Source organism: Anabrus simplex, chromosome 4 (assembly GCF_040414725.1).
Source record: "Anabrus simplex isolate iqAnaSimp1 chromosome 4, ASM4041472v1, whole genome shotgun sequence".
NCBI classification, from domain to species: Eukaryota; Metazoa; Arthropoda; class Insecta; order Orthoptera; family Tettigoniidae; genus Anabrus; species Anabrus simplex.
Window position 1 is genome coordinate 217,384,154 of NC_090268.1, and position 22,434 is coordinate 217,406,587.

Here is a 22,434-nt window from a genome sequence, read left to right on the forward strand (position 1 = left end):
GGACGTGAGAAGGGTAGATCAAATCACGAATGAAGAGATAGTGAATCAAATTTGTGAGAGGAGATTGATTAGGCTAAACTTGACGAGAAGAAGAGATAGAATGACAGGACACATCTTAACACATTCACTCCCATATCCAAGTTATTGCCTATAGCGCGTGTCCATGCTCTGGACTGTATCCGAGTTAGCCCGGATAAGCGCAACTTTGATTTGTTGCCCGTGCAGCTGTGGTTTATTTTTTTTTACAAATATGTGCGACAGAGATTAGTGTAATACCCTTATGAATTCTTCTACCTGCTTTTACTCACCAGAAACCACATGGCTTTGGAGATTTTCCCTTCCAATGCATTTTTTAATTAATTTTCTGAACGAAGGCTAGTGCTGGCCAAGCTAGCTGCGTAGTTGGTTTGTAATTGTATAAATGTTCGTATAGTCACGTTCTGAAGTGTAACCAGGGTGCTTAGGGACAATGTAAGTGTTGACGAAATTGCCGACATCCTATTCAATGAAGACTCGGGTGATGAACTAATTCCTGAACTAAGCGAAAGTGACAGTGATGACAGTGAAGCAGATTCTCCTGGACATGTGCCAGAAAGCACAGTACCTGAAAGTGTAACATTAGCTACCACACCTTCCAGAGATACTAGAGGACTTCTTTAAGGTACGTACAAAATTTTGTTTCCGTATCTTGTTTAGTTTAGAACTTATTGTGGAAATAATTTGTTGTAGTTTGCTGTGCCACTAAGAGCTGGAATAGCTGGGCCAGCCATTTAAATAGCCCGCTCAGATAATGGGCGTGAATGTGTTAAGACACCCATAAATAGAATGAACGGACACATCCTTCAAAACCCAGGAGTTGTTCAATTAGTTTTTGAGGAAAGTGTAAGCGTTAAGAATGGTAGGGGTAGATCATGGTATGAATATGACAAACAGATTAGAGTAGATGTAGCATATAGTAGCTATATGCAAACAAAAAGGTTAACACATGATAGGGTGGCATAGAGAGCTGCATCAAACCAGTCTATGAACTGATGACTCAACAACAATATCTTATAGTTTCGTTTGCTGGTAGGTAAAAAGTTGACTGAATGGAATTCAGTAGGCGTTTGAAGCTTAAGATATCAACATGTGGGTTATACACCCCACTACACAGCTAGGTGTGCCAGGTGGAGGGGAGAACTGTGGAGTACAATTTTGGGTGCACAGTCAAGAATTTGGTTCAACCCCCATGCTGTCATGTTCAACTTTAGTCAAACAACGGTCACACTTCGTCCCCTGCCATATTTGACTGCAGTCCTCAGCCTCAGAATATTATTACCACGTGGCACCATGTTTGACTTGTCAAAAAGGGCAGAAGATAGCTTTTACACTGCTCTGCTATGTGCTGCTGCCTAGTGGCAGTTGAAAGAAGGTGTCAACTTTAAATATTGCAAGATACGCCATTCATCTCACCACGCGCCTGCTGGTGTATTGTACTACCGGTATGTCATTAGTGTGTGGAAATGGGTTCCTTTTAATGCGATATGAGTTTTAAACTCATAACTTAAACTTCACAGGGTGACTTCTGGACATAATGATGGCACAGTCAAAGAAAGGAAACCGGAGTGGCTTTCCGAAAGTACGTCAGACACTGAAACGTAGGTAGATGATTCACAATTCTCTCAGAGACGTGAATAGTTACCACACCCGAGAAACTGGAGATGGTTTAGGATGATGATGGTGATGATGTGAATAGTGGTTCAGAGTAGAAAATCGGTGATAGTGTTACAAACAAAACACCGTTTTATTGGACTAACTTAATCCAGAACACACAAACACACTTCATTAATTAGTGGCTATTTATGGAAGTCTCTTGTTCTCACTGGTATTTACCTGGAACGGACGATGCCTCCAAAATACTGATCGACAGGTCTCACCCTTTACTTTCTCTTCGCATGGACCAGTCACTCCACTAAGCAGTTCCCTGTAGCTGGGTCTGCTGACTATCACAACTTCACAACACATGACTGCTTCTCACTTGGCTTGACTCCAGACAAGACCGATAACTCACAGGACTGCTCCATATTCAGGGTGTAACATAATTACACCAATAAAAACACAAAAAAAAAAAAAAAAAAAAAAAAAACACGGATGCTCTTCATGTTATGTTAAGAGCAATGGTGCAATCGGATTAGCAGAGAACATTTTTGTTTTCAAGAAAATGAGGTTACTTTGCTAATACCGGTGTGCAATCAAATTGATAAACTTGCCAACCCTCCCTTGAGTCTTATTTTTAAGACAGCTTTTGGCTAACCAAAGCTCCCAGATTTTCTGAAGTTTTCTCACAAAGTCAGTTCCAGCTGATGAGGTCATGTTTGCATTTCAACAATAAAGATAATTAGGTAACAAAAGGTCTCAGCCGATATGATCCTCTTTTTTGAGATCAGGGGCCGATTCCACGAACGAACTTTGCAACTTTTCACTTTGCACTTTTCAGTTCAGATTTTGTTCCACCATCGCTTTTCAGATTTAGCTTGCAAAGTGAAAAGTTAGAAATCTTTTCACTTTTCAAGCCTGTTATGTTCCTCCATTGGTACAGAAATGCAAAGTGCAAAGAAATGAAGTGAAAAGTTTTCATAAATCTTGCAAAGAGATGATTCCCTTTTCATATGTTAATTAACAAATATGTACATTAGTTTCTCGGCGTAGAATTTGGTTTAGTGACATAAACACGTTACGACGTGAGCTTTTGTTACCATCAAGTGAGGACAGTGATGAAGAATCCAATAATAGAACGTACAAAGACAGGATTAATTTTCATAACCTCACTTCGACGTAATATTGCGAGTGATTTCGTATTATCCCAACAGAGGCTTGACTATATTCTTGAAATGATTGGTCATTTATTGAAACATAAAGAAGTAAATTCCTTTCCGAAAAAGAACAAATTCTTATGTTTACATTCTTTAGTAAATGGTGCCCAGCTGTACTGTGTAACAGCAATGCATGGGACATCAAAAATCAATTATTTGCAGAACTGTTACCAAAGTCGTAGATGTTATAGTAAATGTAATATTTCCTAACAGTTTGTTGGCCTGATAATCCACTTAATATAGCGACGGGATTTCTAATGAAGGGTGAATGTCTTTCTGTGTGTATATGTGTTGACGGTACTCTCGTTAACATTGATGTGTGTCATCATTTAAGAGGTTATCTTTAAAGTTGTCAAAAAAGGATGTCACGTTTCTCCTTGACAACTTCCATCACAGCCAGCTTTTTATAATAACCTTTCTTTCCCATGATAAAAACTTTAACGGTACGGCAATTATACCGCCAAGTTCGCCGCGAAAAGTAAAGCATTAAAATCATAGAGTATTAGGCCTATACAGTTTGCTCATGGAATAAACTCGATCGGATCACTCATTCGCAAAGACTTTTCACTTTGCGAAGAAATTGAAAAGTACAGCCTAGTTCACGGTGGAACAGAAAGACTTTGTACTTTGCAAGAATTGAAAGGTGAAAAGTGCAAAGTTGAAAAGTTGCAAAGTTCGTTCGTGGAACAGGCCCCAGATGAATTATGGACTTGAAGGACTGTTACGGTGATATTTTTGAGTGTGGGTGAAAACTCTGTTGATGAGAGTACAATAGAATTTAAAGATCGACTACCATTCAAGCAATATCTACCCAGTGGATTCGAACCCCACTTTCAGCAGTCCTGAAGATGGTTTTCTGTAGTTTCCCATTTTCACATCAGGAAAATGCTGGGGCTGTACCTCAATTAAAGCCATGGCCACTTCCTTCCCACTCCTAGCACTTTCCTATCCCACTGTCGCCATAAGACATACTTGTGTCGGTCCAATGTAAAACACATAATTAAAAAACTAATCTATTCCACTGATTGACCTGCTGTTCATTCAATGATATCGGCCTAACTGTTTACTGTTCACTCCATGATAATGCCAAAAATTTGATGTATTGTGACTTACTATCTTCTCCAATTCAATGCCTCAATTCTTAGCAAAATATTCTAAATGATATTCTCCCACTGGCCTGCATAATCACATGGCAAAATGTACAAGTTCAAATGTCACTTGTTGTACATTATTATTACTTGGGGGAGGGGAAATGTAACATTTATGTATATGCTTGTTTTATATTCAGCAAGTCTGAGTGCAAACATGTTTTGGCACTGGATTTGAGAAAGGTAAACTATGATTTGACTGTGAAAATGGATTTGAATGAAGAGACTATAAATATACTGTATGTCCAACTCTTGTTCCATTCCTCTACAGGGTTGGGTATGAAGTGAGATGCATCTTCATAACGAGTTTTTACGACCAGATGCCCTTACTGACAACAACCTCATCAGAGGAGTTAATGAGATGAAATGAATGTGATATAGGATAGTAGGAAGGGAGAAAGTGAAACCCGGTGCCGGCACGTAGCCTACTCCTGTCAAATAACACCAAAGAGTCTGCTCAAGGCTTTAAGTCTCCAGCCAATGGATGGATCACCATCAACTGCCATATGTCCTCACTCCATATGAACACTGCAGAGAGGTTCAGAATTTAATGCAGGCTTTTGGCATGCAATCTAGTGATTAGGAATTGTATATCACCACCTCTCCCACCCTGCCGGTCAAAATCATGTTGGCAAAAAATTTTCAACTATCAGGACTTGAACCGGCTAACCACGGTGCCAGATCATGTAGACTTGATGCTTTAACGATCATGACCATGAGAAATGAATATGATCATTTTAAATACATGTATAGAACATAAGTGCCAACCTAAATACACTGATGGACAAGACAAGAGAATCTCTTCCTAAAAATGAAATCGTAATTGTTAAATACCAATTTTTGGAGGTAATTTACATTAAGGAGTTTTTATCCGAACATAAATGCATATTCTGCAGTTTGGGAGAGGAATATGATGTTTAAGGGATCATAAATTAACTCTAGGAACCACTTTCACGTGCTAGGTGCTCATTGTATACAGGAATTAAAGATCGTAATACAACAAACAAATCCCACATTGGTACAGCTATGATAAGCCTTATCCTACTCAGCGGTTGCTCTGCCTGAAGGCCTGCAGATTACAAGGTCAGCATGATATATCCTCTCAGCCATTCCTCTTAGCTTTCTCTCACACCGTAAGAGCGCTCCTCAGTAGTTCTCAAGTGGACGTCCAACCAGCCCTCACATCCAGCTAAAAATTCCTGACCTGGCAATGAATCGAACCTGGGGCCTCTAGGTTTAGAGGCAGGTTCACACCCTCTAGAGCTTGAGGCCAGCAAGGTCATAAAACAACCTATTCACAATCTGTGAGTCACTTCAAGTGCAAACTTGAAAGAAGAGTGAAGGAATATCAGAAAGGTAACAAACTGTACACTAATGCTAGAAGGATTTTTTTTCCTAAAAGGAAAAAAATTAATTAAAATTTCTCAAAATGAATTTAATTAAAATGTTATAATTTTTTATTATCATGTAACATGCATATCATCCTACAGATCACAACAGGTCCTGTACCAAAGTAAGTAAAATTTGCCTCATTCGTTATCGGATCAGACATATTTTTAGGAAATGTGTTATTTAACAACCAGTCTAGAAAGCTAAGAAATGGCCGAAAGGATCCGTCGTGCTGACCACACGACACCTTGTAATCTGCAGGCCATCCAGGCTGAGCAGCAGTCGCTTGGTAGGCCATGGTCCTTCGAGGCTGTTGGGCCATGGGTTTTGGTTTGGTTTTTGGTTATTTAACAAAGTTTCATTCTAATTATTCATGTCTACTATATTTCTTGTCTTAATAAACAGTTCACTTGAATATTATTTACAAACTGACAAGCCAACTCTCCTTTCCCATAAAATAATATTAACAGCAACAGGCAGTTTACTTCACAAAATTTCAACTTACCAATTTCTTGCCCAATCTGGCAGATATTTTCCTCCACGAAGTCCTTCAGATTCTTGTAATATGATGCAATTTGTTGTATTCTATCCAATACTGCTCTTTCACCAGGATGTAGAAAAGTTCTTAATTCAGAACCCTACAAAAGTTAGACAATTATAACAACAGCATCTGCAATACACAGCAAATTTTAATGGATCAAATGAAGATTTACGAATATATGTAACAAACCACAATTCTCATTAGTCATTACTTTAAGAGAGCCAATGCACATCATAATGCACATAGCATTCTGACAAATATATCTTATGACTGGGGGTCATCCGAAAATTTGTGTAACGGAACACGACAAAGTGTAACCACGGCAACCGTGTAGGCAGTGATGTAAGGTATGGATGGATGGTTAGACAATGTTACCTAGCTACTGTGCAGGCTATGTCTTATGGCTGGTTGCCATCTGAAATTAGTAGTCCTTGATGGATGACCATGACTGTGAGACATATTTGTGATCAATTGATTTTCGCAAAAGAAAAAGTGCTTTCATTTTAGTTTATCTCCTAAAGGTTAAATTTAGTTTAACATGTTCAAAATTTGCTCATGTGTGTTCACAAATGTATCTTCTTCTTCTTCTTCCAATACAGAGCTATTTATCAGGACTTGATAAAAAGAGAAGAATGAATGAATGAATGCCATCATGTATGAACATGCAACCTCAAACTTGTAGTTTTTATGAGCAAATAAATGTTGCTTAATTTTAAAGAACTGATAGACCTACCTTACATAATATTTACTTCTCATACTATATTTTGTCATAAATGCTTAAAAATAAGTAATATACAACTTTTTGATTCAACCTGTACAAGAACAGAGAATAAAATAATGTTCTTCCATAAACTTGCTGTCAGTAAAATATTGGTATGTTAATAAAAAATGACAAATAGTTTCTTTTGACAGATGTAGACGAATAAGTTTGAGTGGCATCTTTAAAAGTAGGAAAGATCACAATATGAAGATAAAGTTGGAATTCAAGAGGACAAATTGGGGCAAATATTCATTTATAGGAAGGCGAAGGGATCGGAATAAATTACCAAGGGAGATGTTCAATAAATTTTCAATTTCTTTGAAATCATTTAAGGAGGCTAGGAAAACAACAGGTAGGGAATCTGCCACCTGGGCGACTGCCCTAAATGCGGATCAGTATTGATTGATTGATAGATGTAACTCACTTTGTGATTGCCCGGCTCCATGGCTAAATGGTTAGCATACTAGCCTTAGGGCTGGGGGTTTGTGCTGTCTCCAGCATTATAATTCATCTTAGGTAGGGTTCCATGTTCAAAGATGCGCAGGTGCCTATACGATGTTAACCCAAAAGACCTGCACCAAGTCACTCCAAAGGAGAGCAAAAGTTCAGTTACTGCAGCACTTTTTCAGCGCAGATATCTAGGTGTTACATGTAACAAGCTTTAACAGCTTCATTTTAGATAAAAACCTGTATTGACTATAAAATCAAGTAGCGAAAATTTACTGCTTCAGCCCCACATTGACTTGAAATCCTGAAGCGTTCAATCTTAAATAAAAATTAAGGAATGCCTATCAAAGATCTTAAGGATCTTTTATTGAGAAATATTATAAATTAAAGGTTTTTATTCACAACGACGATCATTTTACGACTTTATGAATACAACTGTTAGTCCCCACGAACTTTATCATCAAGAGTTTATGAACAATTCAACCAGTTTTATTGACTATGTGACTTGCAACTTTAACCAAGTTTGCTAATAATTCTTTTTAAATGTCCTTGTATATAAAAGTGTTTCAAATTGTCTTTCCAATCTAATAATGTACTTATTGTATTCTGATACATTAATGTAGTTTATTCTAGCTGATGATGTCCCTTAGGGGACGAAACATGTACTAGATGTAATAAATTATGTATGCATTGAATAAGCAGACCACTTATAATATTTAAGTTAATCTTAAATGTTTGCTACTTGACATCTAGACACACTGTCATCGGTTTCTTTCTCACCGACTTCTCGTGATGGTCGTGATCGTACGGTGTACAGGGCTGCCAACTCTTGACCTTAAGAACTAGTCCTACATTGTTAGGTGCAGCGGAGCTAGTTTTCAACTTACGAACTTGCGGATTGGTTTGAACTGTGACTGAGGAAAGGGGGTGTGGGGGCGTAGGCCCCCAGGTTAGAGCCGCGAAGCTGCTGTTAGGCCTCTAGCATTCTGTACGGTTATAGCAGCGCATTCAAAAAGCTGAAGTGATTTATCATGCTGGTTAGTGACAAAGCTGTTGGTCTGGATAGGTTAGGTCCGGCTATTGACAAAACCTTTGGTCAGGATTGGTTAGATTAGGTTATTGACAAAACTGTTGGACTAGGATCAAGCAATCGGGGTCTCAGGGCATAATCCCCCAAGTTAGGGCCGCAAAGCAGCTGTTAGGCCTCTAGTATTCAATATAGTGAGAGCAGCGCTTTCAAAAAGATGAAGTAATTTATCATGCCTGCTAGTGACATAGCTATTGGTCTGTATTGTACATTGTTTTGTTACAGATTGCATTTAGTTGTGTCTTTATTGTGCGCGGGTTGGTAACAGAATGCATTTCACTAGACTGCTATGAATGATGTCATATCTGATTGTATCTCAGCCAATAGAAAAACTAAAGTGTGTTTGAGCAATGAATAATAGCATGTGATAAATTATATTAGGTTATAATCTCTCTCTCTTTGTGGTTGACTGCTTCCTGTCCTTTTTTCCCCCTATATGTGGGAAATAATTCAGACCTGAATGAGTTAAAAGAACAGGTGTTCCAAGATTGAAAATAAAAGCACACAGAAAATATATGGTATAAAGGAGATGAAGCATAATTATGTGTGTGTATATTACATACTGAAAGATATCATGTAAGGAGGACCAACTGAGGATTCAGTAAATGATTTATTTTAATCATGGACATCAGCTGCACAATTGAATAAGAGTTCCAACACTTCAAACATAAGAGTAAACGAGCTATAAACAAAATGAAAATCATGCTTTTTGTTCATCTCCTTGCCTAGGGAGACTGCAAAGAAGAGAGAACACCACACCAGTGCCTTGACAGGGATTCCAAAGAATATGGCATCAGCAAAAGATTTCACTGACAGACTTCTCAACAGGATCCAAGTAGGAGGAAACTTGTAATTACTAAGGAACAGGAAAAATACTCTTACAAAATACAAGGGTCACCTAACAAACCAGTCAAATATGTTCAGAAAATACAGCACACATGTGAAGAGTAGTGCCATACGGCTTTGCTGCCATATTTAGTTGAGTAAATAAATTGATATGAATTTTATTAGTACCTCTACAACTGTATGAGTGAATTTCAGAATTTGTCACACAAAGTATCAGAACGAACCAAATTATTCTGCAATTTTTAGACCATCATAGCTGAAGCTTTCTAACATAAAGCCTCAAGTGGAAGTGTATTACAATGTTTGTATTGATAATATATAAGTAATAATAATAACAACTTAAACGTTTCCACCTTTTCAATACTAAAATATATTCACAAAATTATAAATTACACGGTACTAGTTTCGACCCATCTAGGGGTCATCATCAGCCGTATTGGAGCAAAGAACACTTTTGGCGAAATCCTAAGAAAATGTTATTTTAAAGAATAACAAGTGAAATGAGATGTTATTATGGTAATAGTTAATAATACAAGGAATATACATACTAAGAGGTTTTTAACAAAGAATAAAGTATAAATGGGGTGTTGTAAAAATTATAATCATGGAAATCAGTAAGTTCTTGTATTGAAATGACGGACCAAAAACATCAAAATTCATAACCATTAATTGTATTGATAAGCTGTTGACGTCAATGTAGGTACCTTAAAAAGTACTTTTATGCTCTCTTGAGTAGTTTTTCGACAGTCTGAAATAGCTCTTTACATATTATATGACTTTCAATAAGAGTGTGATAAATATTCTTTAATAATGTGTTAGCCAGTCTGTTAAGAACGCCAAAGGCTGGCATGATTTTATTACATATTGCCCGAACACGAGTGCATTAAGAGATGAATTCAACAAGAATTGATCTAAAAACTCGGTAACCCTAACTCGAGGTATTTTTCAGTCAAAAATTTTGAGTGTAATTTCAAGAGAAAACAGTACGCTGGTTTATGAAATATTATATAAATTGTTTTAATAAATTATACGATTTACAATAAGCCAATAGTGAAGTAATATCAGACTGCATCATAATTTCAAGGTTATCCATACAAGTGTCCATTTAAAATACATTAGTATCATCAGCAAATAAAGACAACCGTCTATACAATTTTAGTGATCCAATCTTATTCTTATTCTTCATTTCCAGTCTTCTGGGTCGGGTTGTGAATTTAGGACCTTCACAGTTTTCTGTCTCTTCATCAATCCCTTCCTTCCTCCAATATTTCTTCTACTTTTACTCCTCTCTTCTCTATACTCTCCTTCACTGTATCCATCCAAATATTTCAGGGCCTTCCCCGTTGTCTCTCTCCTATTATTTTCTCCATAAATACTTGCTTTGGAACTCTATCCTCTTCCATTCTCATGTGACCATACCATTTCAGCTTACTGGTCCCTATCTTGTCTTGTTTAGAGAACCCAATTCTCTCTCCAATTTCTATGTTTCTGATATTAATCCTTCATGTCTTCCCAATTATTCCTTTAAGGAATTTCATTTGGGCTGATTGGATTCTTGTTCCATCATGTTTTTTTGTTGTCCATGTGCCCACCGCATATGTCAAAATTGGTGTGTAATACACTGAGTACAGAATTTTCTTGCATTTCTCAGAGACGTCCCAGTTTCGCACTATACCTCTCACACATTGGTAACACCCAGTAGCTTGTTGGATTGTCTTTCCGTTCATTTATTTTTCCATCTTCTGCAAGTATATTCCCCAACATTTGGAGCTTTTCACAACTTCTTATTGTCTTCCATTTACTTCAATATTCCCTCTTCCTTCTCGTCAACACAACTGTCTTACTCTTCTCCACACTTATTTTCATTCCATGTTCCTCTATCTCCCGATTCCATACAGTAACTAGTTCTGGTACTTCCATTTCCTCTTCTCCACATATTACCATATTGTCTGCAAAGAGGAAGGTCTTTGTCTCTTTGCTTCCCATTTTTTGTTGTACACTCTTGTGGATTTCATCCATGACTGTGACAAAAAGTAGAGGGAATAATACACTTCTTTGTCTAAATCCTGTTTCTACACTCCCCCAATTTGGCAGCCAAGTCCATAGCAGTGAGCCTGGCCTTTGATTTGCTTCTTGTGAGGAGAAACATTGGTGTTTGTTTTCTTTGTCGTGCCAGAGTTATCCTTTATCTTTGGTGACAAAGAGCCAGTCTGTGCCGCTGAATAATTCTATTTCTAGTGCCTACACCAACACCAAATTTAGTACCTAACTCTCTTTGTGTCATGAAAGTATTCCGAGATAATGCTTTTTTTGCTTTACGTCGCACCGACACAGATCGGTCTTAAGGCGACTATGGGAGAGCAAAGGCCTAGGAAAGGGAAGGAAGCAGCCGTGGCCTTAATTAAGATACAGCCCCAGCATTTGCCTGGTGTGAAAATGGGAAACAACAGAAAACCATCTTCAGGGCCGTCGACAGTTGGGTTTGAACCCACTTCCCGGATGCGAGGTCACAGCTGTGCGCCCCTAACCGCATGGCCAACTCGCCCAGTTGAGATAATGCTACAGTCACACTGTGCTTCCTGGGAGTTGTATCCACTGAAGATACAGGCATTACTAACAGCATAAGGAAACCTCAAAATTCCTCAAAAGTGATACACTTTGAAATAAATACACTTTTAACCTAAAAGAATTGTCACACAGATTAATTATCAATGAATAAGTGCAAAGAATGGATAGTGTGTGCAGAAACTAAGAATAAGCAATGTGTAGCATACTCTAACAAACCATTGGGAAAATAATGAAAAAATACCTTGTTGTGATTAATTCATACGGTACTGTAATTACGAAGTGCTGAAATATTAAGAGAAAAATTCCTTATTTTACCTTTGTTACTAAATTTTTCAACTTACCTGAAAGAAGAAGTCTGTAATTGAAAGATAAATTTACATCCCAGGAAAATGAAGTCATTGCCTGTTTTCATCTAACAGAAGTGCTTTACCTATGCATTCCCTACATCTGCTACCCCGGATTGGAATTAGTCTAACATAGGCACTCCACTCACTCCGCTCGCTGTACATGGAGGCTCGGCAGCAGGTGATGCTCTCTTATTTCTGTTCTCAGCTTAGTTTACGGGATTGCCAATAGAAGCGTCTTTACAATCTGCCAACGATCTGTGAACTGTTACCAACTGTTAAGGAAATGTCCAGCACGCGCGACGTTCAAGGTTACATCCACTAAATTAACTTTTTTCTTGCTGTGTGGGCAGTATGCGCCACGGCGATAGTTAAGAACCTTTAAGTAAAATTATCACTAAAATACTTTATTTATAAATTAGTATTGTGATCATTTTAAGTATGCGCCGCGGCGATAGTTAAGAGCCTCTCGAAGGGAGTGTGGTCCCGAAGGGGCCATTGTTCTCTTGACAGAGCTTCGTCTGGATTTGCAAACATAGGTTACAACTACTAAATTACATTTTTTTCTTGCCGTGCAGGCAGTATGCACCACGACAATAGTTAAGAGCCTCCCAAAGGGGCCACTGTTCTGTTGACAGAGCTCGGCCTGGATTTGCATACATAGGTTACAGCTACTAAATTAACTTCTTCCTTGCCGTGCAGGCAGTATGCGCCGCGACAATAGTTAAGAGCCTCTCGAAGAGAGTGTGGTCCAGGAGAGGCGACTGTTCTCTTGACAGAGCTTCGCCTGGATTTGCAAACATAGGTTACAGCTACTAATTTACAAATTTTTTCTTCCTGTGCGGCCAGTATGCCCCGCAGCAATAGTTAAGAGCCTCTCGAAGGGAGTGTGGTCCTGAAGGAGCCACTGTTCTCTTGACGGAGCTTTGCCTGGATTTGCAAACATAGGTTACAGCTACTAAATTACATTTTTTTCCTTACCGTGTGGGTAGTATACACTGCGGTGATAGTTAAAAGCCTATTAACAAAGCCTTTTGCTGTGTTTTTATTTTGCGTGGGTTGGTAAAGGAAGCAGTGAGTTAGGAATTCTGGGAACCATGTCATGTCGGCCAAAGGCTGTGCTCGTAACTGGCCGGCAAATGGTCAATGGTGCATGAAATCTTTCATTGGGTTATAAAAGTAAATGTACCGTTATGGGCGGTGTGGTAGGTCCCTGTCATTCTTAATGAACATCTCTCTTTTAAAAGGATTTTAAGGTAAATTTCATATATATTTCTTTGCGAACTCATGTGTACTGGAGTGCCTACACTACATGTGTACTCCCAGATTTTATATCACTGTCCATTAAAAGAGGTGTCCGAAACCAAAATTTGACTATACAGCCTAACGTAAAATCCGGCTACCACAAGTTTTTGAGAAATCCTCTTAAGCCATTTTTCCACGATGTCATAACAGACAAGACATAAACTGAACCCACTTCAGATTTTTGTAAACCTAGTTCAAAATAAAAATGATGTGTACTGTATAGACAAAATGACAACTAAACAACTACAATCATATGGTCTCAGCTACCGCGTGCAGTCATTTTGACGCCAACCAGGCTGCCTGCACATCAATTTAGACATTTTATTTACTCTACCAGACTGCAGAGTAAACCAAATCTTTGCTGGGTGATCTGTGCCTTAATTTTAATTAATTTTGTCAGGTGAACACCAAATGTGTCACGACAGATATCTTACATGCTGACATCGTACGACATGGAGTGTCAAATGGTCTTTCTTCCACCCTTCAAACATCCAACTGCCTCTGCCGCGTTTGAACCCATGATCTTGGGATCCGGAGGCCGACACTCTACTACTGATCGACAGAGGTAGTTACAGACAAGATTATCACATAGTCCTAGATGTATAGGTATACAGAAAGGCTCACCCTAGAATGACTGAAAAAGCTGCCCTGAAAGCCAGCCAGAGCCATCAAGACCTCATGAAGCATGATGAATTCTTAGCAGCAGCACCTAAAAAAAGAAAGAAAAAAGAGAGAAGAGGTTCAGTTGGATAAAACATATAATTGTGGTGTTTTAAGAGGAAGTACAACTGGGTAACCATCCTCTATTAACATTAATCAGATGGAAAAAAAAAAATGGAAGGGGTCTGACACTTTGAGAAATGAAGATATCATCCAAAGAAAGAATAGGGCCACAAAGGGAGTGAAAATACGACTCCTTAGACCTCCCGAACCTACTCAACACCACCAAATAAACACAATGGTTCACTAATGGGTCTGCCCTGTCAATATTTATTGTTTTCACTGAAACATCATTAATCTACATTATTCATTAATTGTAGATGTTTAGAGAAATTTGTATCAATCTCTTCATAAGCGATATCAAAAGAACCTGCAAAACATCCTTACTTTCTAGGACCTAAGACAAAAATTACAATTACTGAACATTATTGTTACAAATCCAAAATCTTAGTGCTAATTATACAGTTTTCTTAATGATGATCTTTCCTTAAACCTGCTGCATCTGTTCTTGAAATTAATGTTTGAAAAAACACACTTTAAAGTTTATGTAATTTAGCATCAATATGATATGGAGAAATACTAAAAGATTGGGACTGTCTTAAAATACATTACAAGTGAATATGTGATTATATGCTGTCACACACATCATCCATCAACATAATTTTAATTGAATTTACTACTGCTTTTTTCTTAAATAATGTTTTCTACTGAACACGGTCCAAATTAGGGCTGAAACATTTATAGATTTTAAATCTTAAGTGTCAAAGACACTTTTACTGCATTGAATAGGACGAAAATGTTGTAATAAATTGTTATACAACTAAGCATAGCTGTCAATAAAGAAACCATGAAATATACAGGGTTATTCACCTAACATGTTACACGGAAATAACTTCTAAACCATTAAGGATATCGGCATTCAGTTTTCAAGCAAGTTGCGTTACGTCACACCAACACAGATAGGTCTTATGGCGACGATGGACAGGAAAGGGCTAGGAGTTGGAAGGAAGCGGCCGTGACCTTAATTAAGGTACAGCCCCAGCATTTGCCTGGTGTGAAAATGGGAACCACGGAAAACCATCTTCAGGGCTGCCAACAGTGGGATTCGAACCTACTATCTCCCGAATACTGGATACTGGCCTCAATTAAGTGACTGCAACTATCAAGCTCGGTCATTCTGTTTTCATATTAAAAAATGGTACCCAGGGCCTTGTAAAATAACATGCTACTTAGTCTCATGGGGTGATTAATAACCGAGATATTGATACTAACTCCATATTTTTAAATGGAACGGCACAAATTCATACAGCTGATTTAAAAGTTCCTCTGCGTACAAGTTCAAATATGTAAGTATTTTCAAAATCGGACAATTACTTTTTGAGATATAAGTACGAACAGCAAGTGCTGTTTTGCATGCCGCATTAGACGGCGTGAAGTCGGGCAAGGACATATTGAGGCGCAAGCAGTTTCCTGGGAGTGAGTTCAGCCACAGAACAGATACCAGGCATGTAAGCACCTCGTACACATGTGATGGGTTTGCAAAGTGTGTATGACAGGACAGAAAGGGTTGATGTGTTTAAAAGGAATAGAATAAGTACTTTGCCTTGAAAGGAACATAACGAAAGCTATAACTGTCACTGGTTTTAGTGTGCAGTTCATACTACTCTATGAGTTGAGAAATAAACATAACACAAAACACCGGAAGACCTCCTTCTAGAAAAGCAAATGGTCAGAGCTGATCGTGGTGAGATGGCAGCAACACTATTATTTATGTTTTATTTTACACGCATTAATCTCCGCAGAGCTCCAGTGCAACTGTAGTAGTGTGCATTCGGGAGAGCGTAGGTTCGAGTCCTGCCTCGCCCAACCTGAAAGTGATTTTCATGGTGTCCCATGTTCAACACCAGGCAAAAAACGGATAGGTACCTTTGTGATAGGCCACGGCCGACTTCCTTTCCAAATCCTTCCCAATCCCATCCGTGAGAAAAAAACGCTAAACTGACCGCAGACTATTACAGGTCAAAACAAAACAATACAACTTTAATCTCTCTTCCCCGTTGTGTGTTCGCCAGTCATACAATAACGTTGCACACCCAGGGTATGTTACGGTACATCACATTATGTTTACAGTACATGCCTGGTATCCGTTCTGTGCCTGGAATCAAGGCCAGGAAGCAGCTTACGCCTCAATATGTCCATACCCGACTCACGCCGTCTAATGCGGCAGCAAAACCACGCATGCTGTTCTTATTTATATCTCAAAAAGTAACTGTCCGATTTTGAAAATACTTACATATTTGAACTTGTAGGCAGTTTATCTTTTAGGCCAGCTGTATGAATTTGTGCCGTTCCATTTAAAAATATGGAGTTAGTATCAATATCTCGGTTATTAATCACCCCATGAGACTAAGTAGCACGTTATTTTACAAGGCCCTGGGTACCATTTACGAATATGAAAACAGAATGCCAATATCTTTAATGGTTTAGAAGTTATTTCTGTGTAACATGTTAGGTGAATAACCCTGGATATCTTGTGGTCTGATAAGTGGGCTCGTACTGTCAAGTTCTTTGTAAATTTAACTTGATTTTGTAATCACTGGAATAACATCACATTCCCTCTCAATACATGAAGTTTCATTTCGTTTCCTCTACTCCTTCTGGGAGCTTCAATTTTTTTTTTTAATTTTTTTTTTTTTCAGGTATTGTATAAATAACTAGCTTCAGGAGGAATGGTAAGGTTTCCCTCTCAGGGACTAATATTAGACAACACTAATTATACTCAGTGGCCAAACGAGCAAGGAAGATTCTCAGTTTGTACAGTCCCCAGGATCTAACTCCAGCCAGACCAAGACATTAATAGCACCAGCGCTTTCCTCTCTTGCCCAGAAGGCGCTATTGCAGCATGACCAGCCCTATGAGTGACACTATTCACAACATCCTATGCTCTGACTCAGCAGCTTCCCCACTGTCAAAGCCATGGATGAGACAGTCTTTATTTGTTTTACGGCCCACTAACTACTTTTACAGTTTTCAGGGATGCTGTTGTGCTAGTATTTGTCCTGCAGGAATTCTTTTATGTGCCAATAAATCTACCAACACAAGGCTGACATATCTGAGCACCTTCAAATACCACCGGACTGAGCCAGGATCGAACCTCACAACCTGGAGTCAGAAGACCAGGCGCTCTACCGTCTGAGCTACTTAGCCCAGCACTGAGACTCTGATGGAGCCTACATCTTAATCTGTCCTGTGCCAAGAGACAGATGAAAAAATACTATATCTATCAAGAAAAAGCAGCAGAGTATTCTTTTCTATGATCCTTCTTCAAAATTACATTTCACTGGCCTGGATTTTTCTCTCCTGTCTTTTCGTCTGTGTCCAGGTTTCTGATGCATACGTCAGTATAACACAATCCAATGGATCAGTATAGATGCATATTTCATTACGAATAAAACATCATTCTTGCAACTTTTTTTTAAAGCTGCTTTACGTCACATCGACACAGATAGGTCTTATGGTGATGATGGGATAGGAACGGGCTAGGACTGGGAAGGAAGCGGCCGTGGCCTTAATTAAGGTACAGCCCCAGCACTTGCCTGTGTGAAAATAGGAAACCACGGAAAACCATCTTTAGGGCTGCTGACAGTGGGTCGAACCCACTATCTCCCGAATACTGGATACTGGCCGCACTTAAGCGACTGCAGCTATCGAGCTCGGTATTCTTGCAACCTTTCATTAGCGACAGCATCTGACAGCATGATAGTAGCAATATCAGACATGCTGTCACATCGCCCTGGTATAATAAATACATCAATATGTATACATCAATGTCTACAATGAACTGAGGAGCTAATTTGTAAACTTGCAGACTTACTGTCTGTATTTAGGGCCATGTGCTCACGGATTCAGCATGTTGCCAAACATGAAGAAAGAGGGTGCAGCAGTGGGTTGACAAGAAAGAGAAGTCCCAGGCAGAACAATGATTTGTGAAAAAGTCCTTCCAATAATAAACATAATTTGAGCAGCAGAGCTGCTGGAGGACACCTACGGTTGTTATGACATGGTGTGAACAGTAGATTAGATTATACTTATGGCTGAGTATTCATGCACTGTCACTTCAGATACAGTACAAGCAGAAACAAACCTATCAATGGTACATCATAATAACCACTACCCAACAGCTTTAACTGTCTACTGATAATACCCCATTATAATGAGCAAAGTGGCTGTATGGTTTGGGTCACGTAGCTACCAGCTTGCATTCAGGAGATAGTGGGTTCAAACTCTACATTCGGCAGCCTGAATATAGTTTTCCGAGGTTTCCCATTTACACACCAGACAAATGCTGGGGCTGTACCTTAATAAAGGCCATAGTCATTTCCTTCCCGCTCCTAGCCCTACCCTGTTCCATCGTCGCCGTAAGACTTATCTGTGTCGGTGCGATGTAAAAAGTAAAATAAATCAAAAATAGTGGATTTAAAAATATGAAACCATTGTAAACTAATCAGAGTAGGTTAGAGGCACATGTCACTGCAGCAAGTAACCCTGTTCTCGACTTCAAGTAATCAAGTTTCAACTATGACACTTGAAATGCCCAGATTGCCCCTTCAATAACGATATGTCCAAACAATTAGCTTTACAATTATGCTTATGCTGAAGCAGACGTCAGCTGACTTGAATTATGCATTCATCAACAACATTACTTTGCACCATTAACAACAATCAACAGAGTACCGGTAGGTTAAAAAGAACGTTTGTACATGGAATGTGAACAAGGACTGGGTGTAGGATAGTATGATACTTTTCACACAATTCAACAATGTGATTTGAACACCAACAGACATGTATTATTCACCAGAAACACAAGTTATCATCAACTGCAAGTAACTTTTCTGCTTTTAAACATTCTGGACTTCGCAAAGCGTACGTCTTATGGCGACAATGGGACAAGAAAAGGCTAGAAGTGGGAAGGAAGCAGCTGTGGACTTAATTAAGATACAGCCCCAGCACTTGCCTGGTGTGAAAATGGGGAACCATGAAAAACCATCTTCAGGGATGCCGACAGTGGGATTCGAACCCACTACTTCCCGAATACTGTCCGCACTTAAGCGACTGCAGCTAACGAGCTTGGTATTATTGAGTTTTGGATATCACATAGATATTTGCCTTTTTGCTGACATGACTGTTGCCATTGTTCATTCCACTGCTCAGAGTTCCCATAAATTGGTTTGGGGAATTTGATTGTGATTTGATAGCTTAGACCAGGGCCTCTCAAACGCCCAAAATCTCATGCGTGCAAATTGAGGCGCAAGAGCTCCGTGCACTGTGCATCGCTCCCGCTCGGCACGACTCGGACCAACGCTTCGTCTCTGGGCTACTCGGCTCAATTTGGCTCGGATATGGAGCGCTACGCAGCAAGTGAGGAAGAGGGAGACAGGGGGAGCGAGCGAGACAGGCGTGGGGAAAGAGAGAGAGAGAGCGCTATTGCTCCAAATCGAGGAGTGGGGGTCTTCACTCTGGTCAACCAAGCGAAGTCGTCTTTTGCACCGTGCACAGTGCATGCACCAAGCGCATGCACCCTGAGAGGCCCTGGCTTAGACCTTCTCCATTACCCACCTCACTTGGCATTTTATCATATTTTTATATATTATATATTATATTATAGATATATATTTATATATTATAAGCATTTTCTTATAATAGTTTTAAGTATGCTCGCTTTGAAAGGTATTGAATAATCTAGATGAGTTCGTCTGAATGATGTCAGGTCAAAAATTTATGAATTGTGTAAATACCCATAGAAATGTATATTTTTGCTCATCTCCTACGTTCTGCTTATCATAGTATTTTGTTAATAACTGCAATTTTGTGCAGATAGGATGTTGGTATCATGACATTTTGTTAAAGATGAATTCAGTTTGCCTTATTCTATATATGTTGAGGATGATGACAGAAACTGTTATTAGTCTTATGATTTAAAATTGTAATGCAGGGCCTATAGAGTTTCTTCTCTTCTTTTTTTTTTCTTCTGATAGTAGGAAACAAAGTCCAAGGACTGAATTCCATTACCTAATACAGACCTTACTGTATTCATATACACCATTGGTAAGGTGTAGGGGTCGGATCACCATCATCTAGTTGTTACTTTTTTTTTGCTAGTTGTTTTACGTCGCGCCGACACAGATAGGTCTTATGGCGACGATGGGATGGGGAAGGGCTAGGAGTGGGAAGGAAGCGGCCGTGGCCTTAATTAAGGTACAGCCCCGGCATTTGCCTGGTGTGAAAATGGGAAACCACGGAAAACCATCTTCAGGGCTGCCGACAGTGGGGTTCGAACCTACTATCTCCCGAATACTGGATACTGACCGCACTTAAGCGACTGCAGCTATCGAGCTCGGTCATCTAGTTGTTACAGATTGTATGATATATTTATTTTGACTTCAGATTTATAACAGATGTATGTATGTTTAGTCCTCAGCCCGTAGGCTGGTTGGATCCTCAACAGTTCCGCCATCAGCTGTCATAGATGGCCTAGGCATCACTGAAGAGGTGTAATATTCTATGTTTTCAAAATAAATTAATTATCGATTTTCACTCTCAAATAGTTAACTGAAGTTTTGACGAATATTTCATACAAATCTTTGTAAAACTTAATGCTGATGATCTGTGTTCTGTTTCCAAGGCATGATGCCACAGCCATTTCTCTATGTCCTCTATTTGTTCTATCTCATTGCGCGATTCCTCTACTGTATCTTTTATAGAATAAATGACAATATCATCCGCAAATTGTATACAGTAGGTACTTCGATTTTTTTAGTACCTGATAACTTTTTCCAACTGTAGCGTATACAGTAGATTAAAAATCAGACTTAGAATATCGTCTTGGGATAGTTCCGCGGAGGTATACCCAATGTATAGGTGTAGACAGTTGCTTTTTCTTAGTCTGGCTTTTATTAGTAACTCTCCTATAATATTCATAAATTGTACATGGAAGTTTCAATTATGCAGTTTGGTTAAGAGAATCATCATCACCACCACCATACGCACCTTTTATATAAAAGAATATTGCCGTTGAGCATTCTCCATGTCACTTAGCAAGACATATATCTGTACAGGATATATTTAGGCTAGAGCATCTATCAAACTTCTTTCACGTAACTATCTAACAACTGACAGCAATCCAAACTCCCTCCAACTTACCGCAGCCATTTTTGTTTATCAAACAAACAAACAAAAAAAAGAGATCTTAATACAGTTTAACCAACAAACACAAAATGAAATTACCCTAACATTATAAAAAATTCTCCCCTCTCTCCCTCTCACTAGTTGAAAATAAAAACCTACAACCTGTTTTCCAGTCATTGACCGGGTCAGGGATGTAATGAATGAAGCAGATATAGGCTATTAGTACGATGGGGTCGCCACTCCCAAAGTGATTATTAATGAATGATATATGCTATGAAATGATAATGGAGAGTGTTGCTGGAATGAAAGATGACAGGGAAAACCGGAGTACCCGGAGAAAAACCTGTCCCACCTCCGCTTTGTCCAGCACAAATCTCGCATGGAGAGACCGGGATTTGAACCACGGTATCCAGCGGTGAGAGGCCGACGCGCTGCCGTCTGAGCCACGGAGGCTCCCTCTCACTAGTTGTTACACCAAAAAAACAGTGGAGAATACGTGACACTATGTGTGATATTATCACAAGACGTTGAATGACAGCGCACCTAGCGGCCGGGCCTTCAAGACGATGTGTAGTAGTGAAAATTATCACCTGTCCGGCTCCATGGCTATATGGTTAGCGTGCTGGCCATTGGTCAGAGCGTCCCGGGTTCGTTTCCCAGAAGGGTCGTGAATTTTAACCATCATTGGTTAATTCCACTGGCACGAGGTCTGGATGTATGTGTTGTCTTCATCATCATTTCATCCTCATCACAACGCGCAGGTCGCCTACCACGCGTCAAATAAAAAGACCTGAACCTTGTGAGCCGAACATATTCTCGGACACTTCCGGCACTAAAAGCCAAACGCAGTTTCACTTACCGATCACCTGGTGTAGTATGAAATTTAGTTCTTGGATTTGCGTTGAGAATTTATCCGGGGACAACATTCATTTTTCTTTTTTTAGAATTACAATGAGACAAGCATTGAACCATGTCTGGTAAAGTTTATGCTGTTTTTGGCTGCAGTAACTTTGAACTTGTGAAGCTATCGAAGTCTCTTTTTCAGCTTTCCTCGAGAAAGAAAACAGTGTAAGAAAAACTCAATTATGTAAAATATTAGTGTACACATAGCATTAGGTTTAACACTTGTTGTCAACGAGTATTCTTATCTTAGATTAATTAGACAATAGCTTATAAGTTGTACTCATATGTTGTTTTCTTTCGTTCTAGGTGTGGTCAATGGGTTATGAAATGTAGGAGAAG

The 22,434-nt window shown here is 39.1% G+C and overlaps 1 protein-coding gene across 1 annotated transcript in view; it reads right to left on the bottom strand.

The window, feature by feature from the left end:
- The window catches only part of Grip75 (gamma-tubulin complex component 4), a 176,800-nt gene extending 155,585 nt beyond the window's left edge, over positions 1 to 21,215 (bottom strand). Inside the window, exons 1-3 of the mRNA XM_067146385.2 lie at positions 21,055 to 21,215; positions 13,912 to 13,996; positions 5,895 to 6,027 (exon numbers count right to left, since the gene is read on the bottom strand). Of these exons, the coding sequence (XP_067002486.1) occupies positions 5,895 to 6,027; positions 13,912 to 13,974 (196 nt within the window). The 5' untranslated portion in view covers positions 13,975 to 13,996; positions 21,055 to 21,215. The remainder of the gene's footprint in view (positions 1 to 5,894; positions 6,028 to 13,911; positions 13,997 to 21,054) is intronic.
- Between the last annotated feature and the right edge of the window lie 1,219 nt (positions 21,216 to 22,434).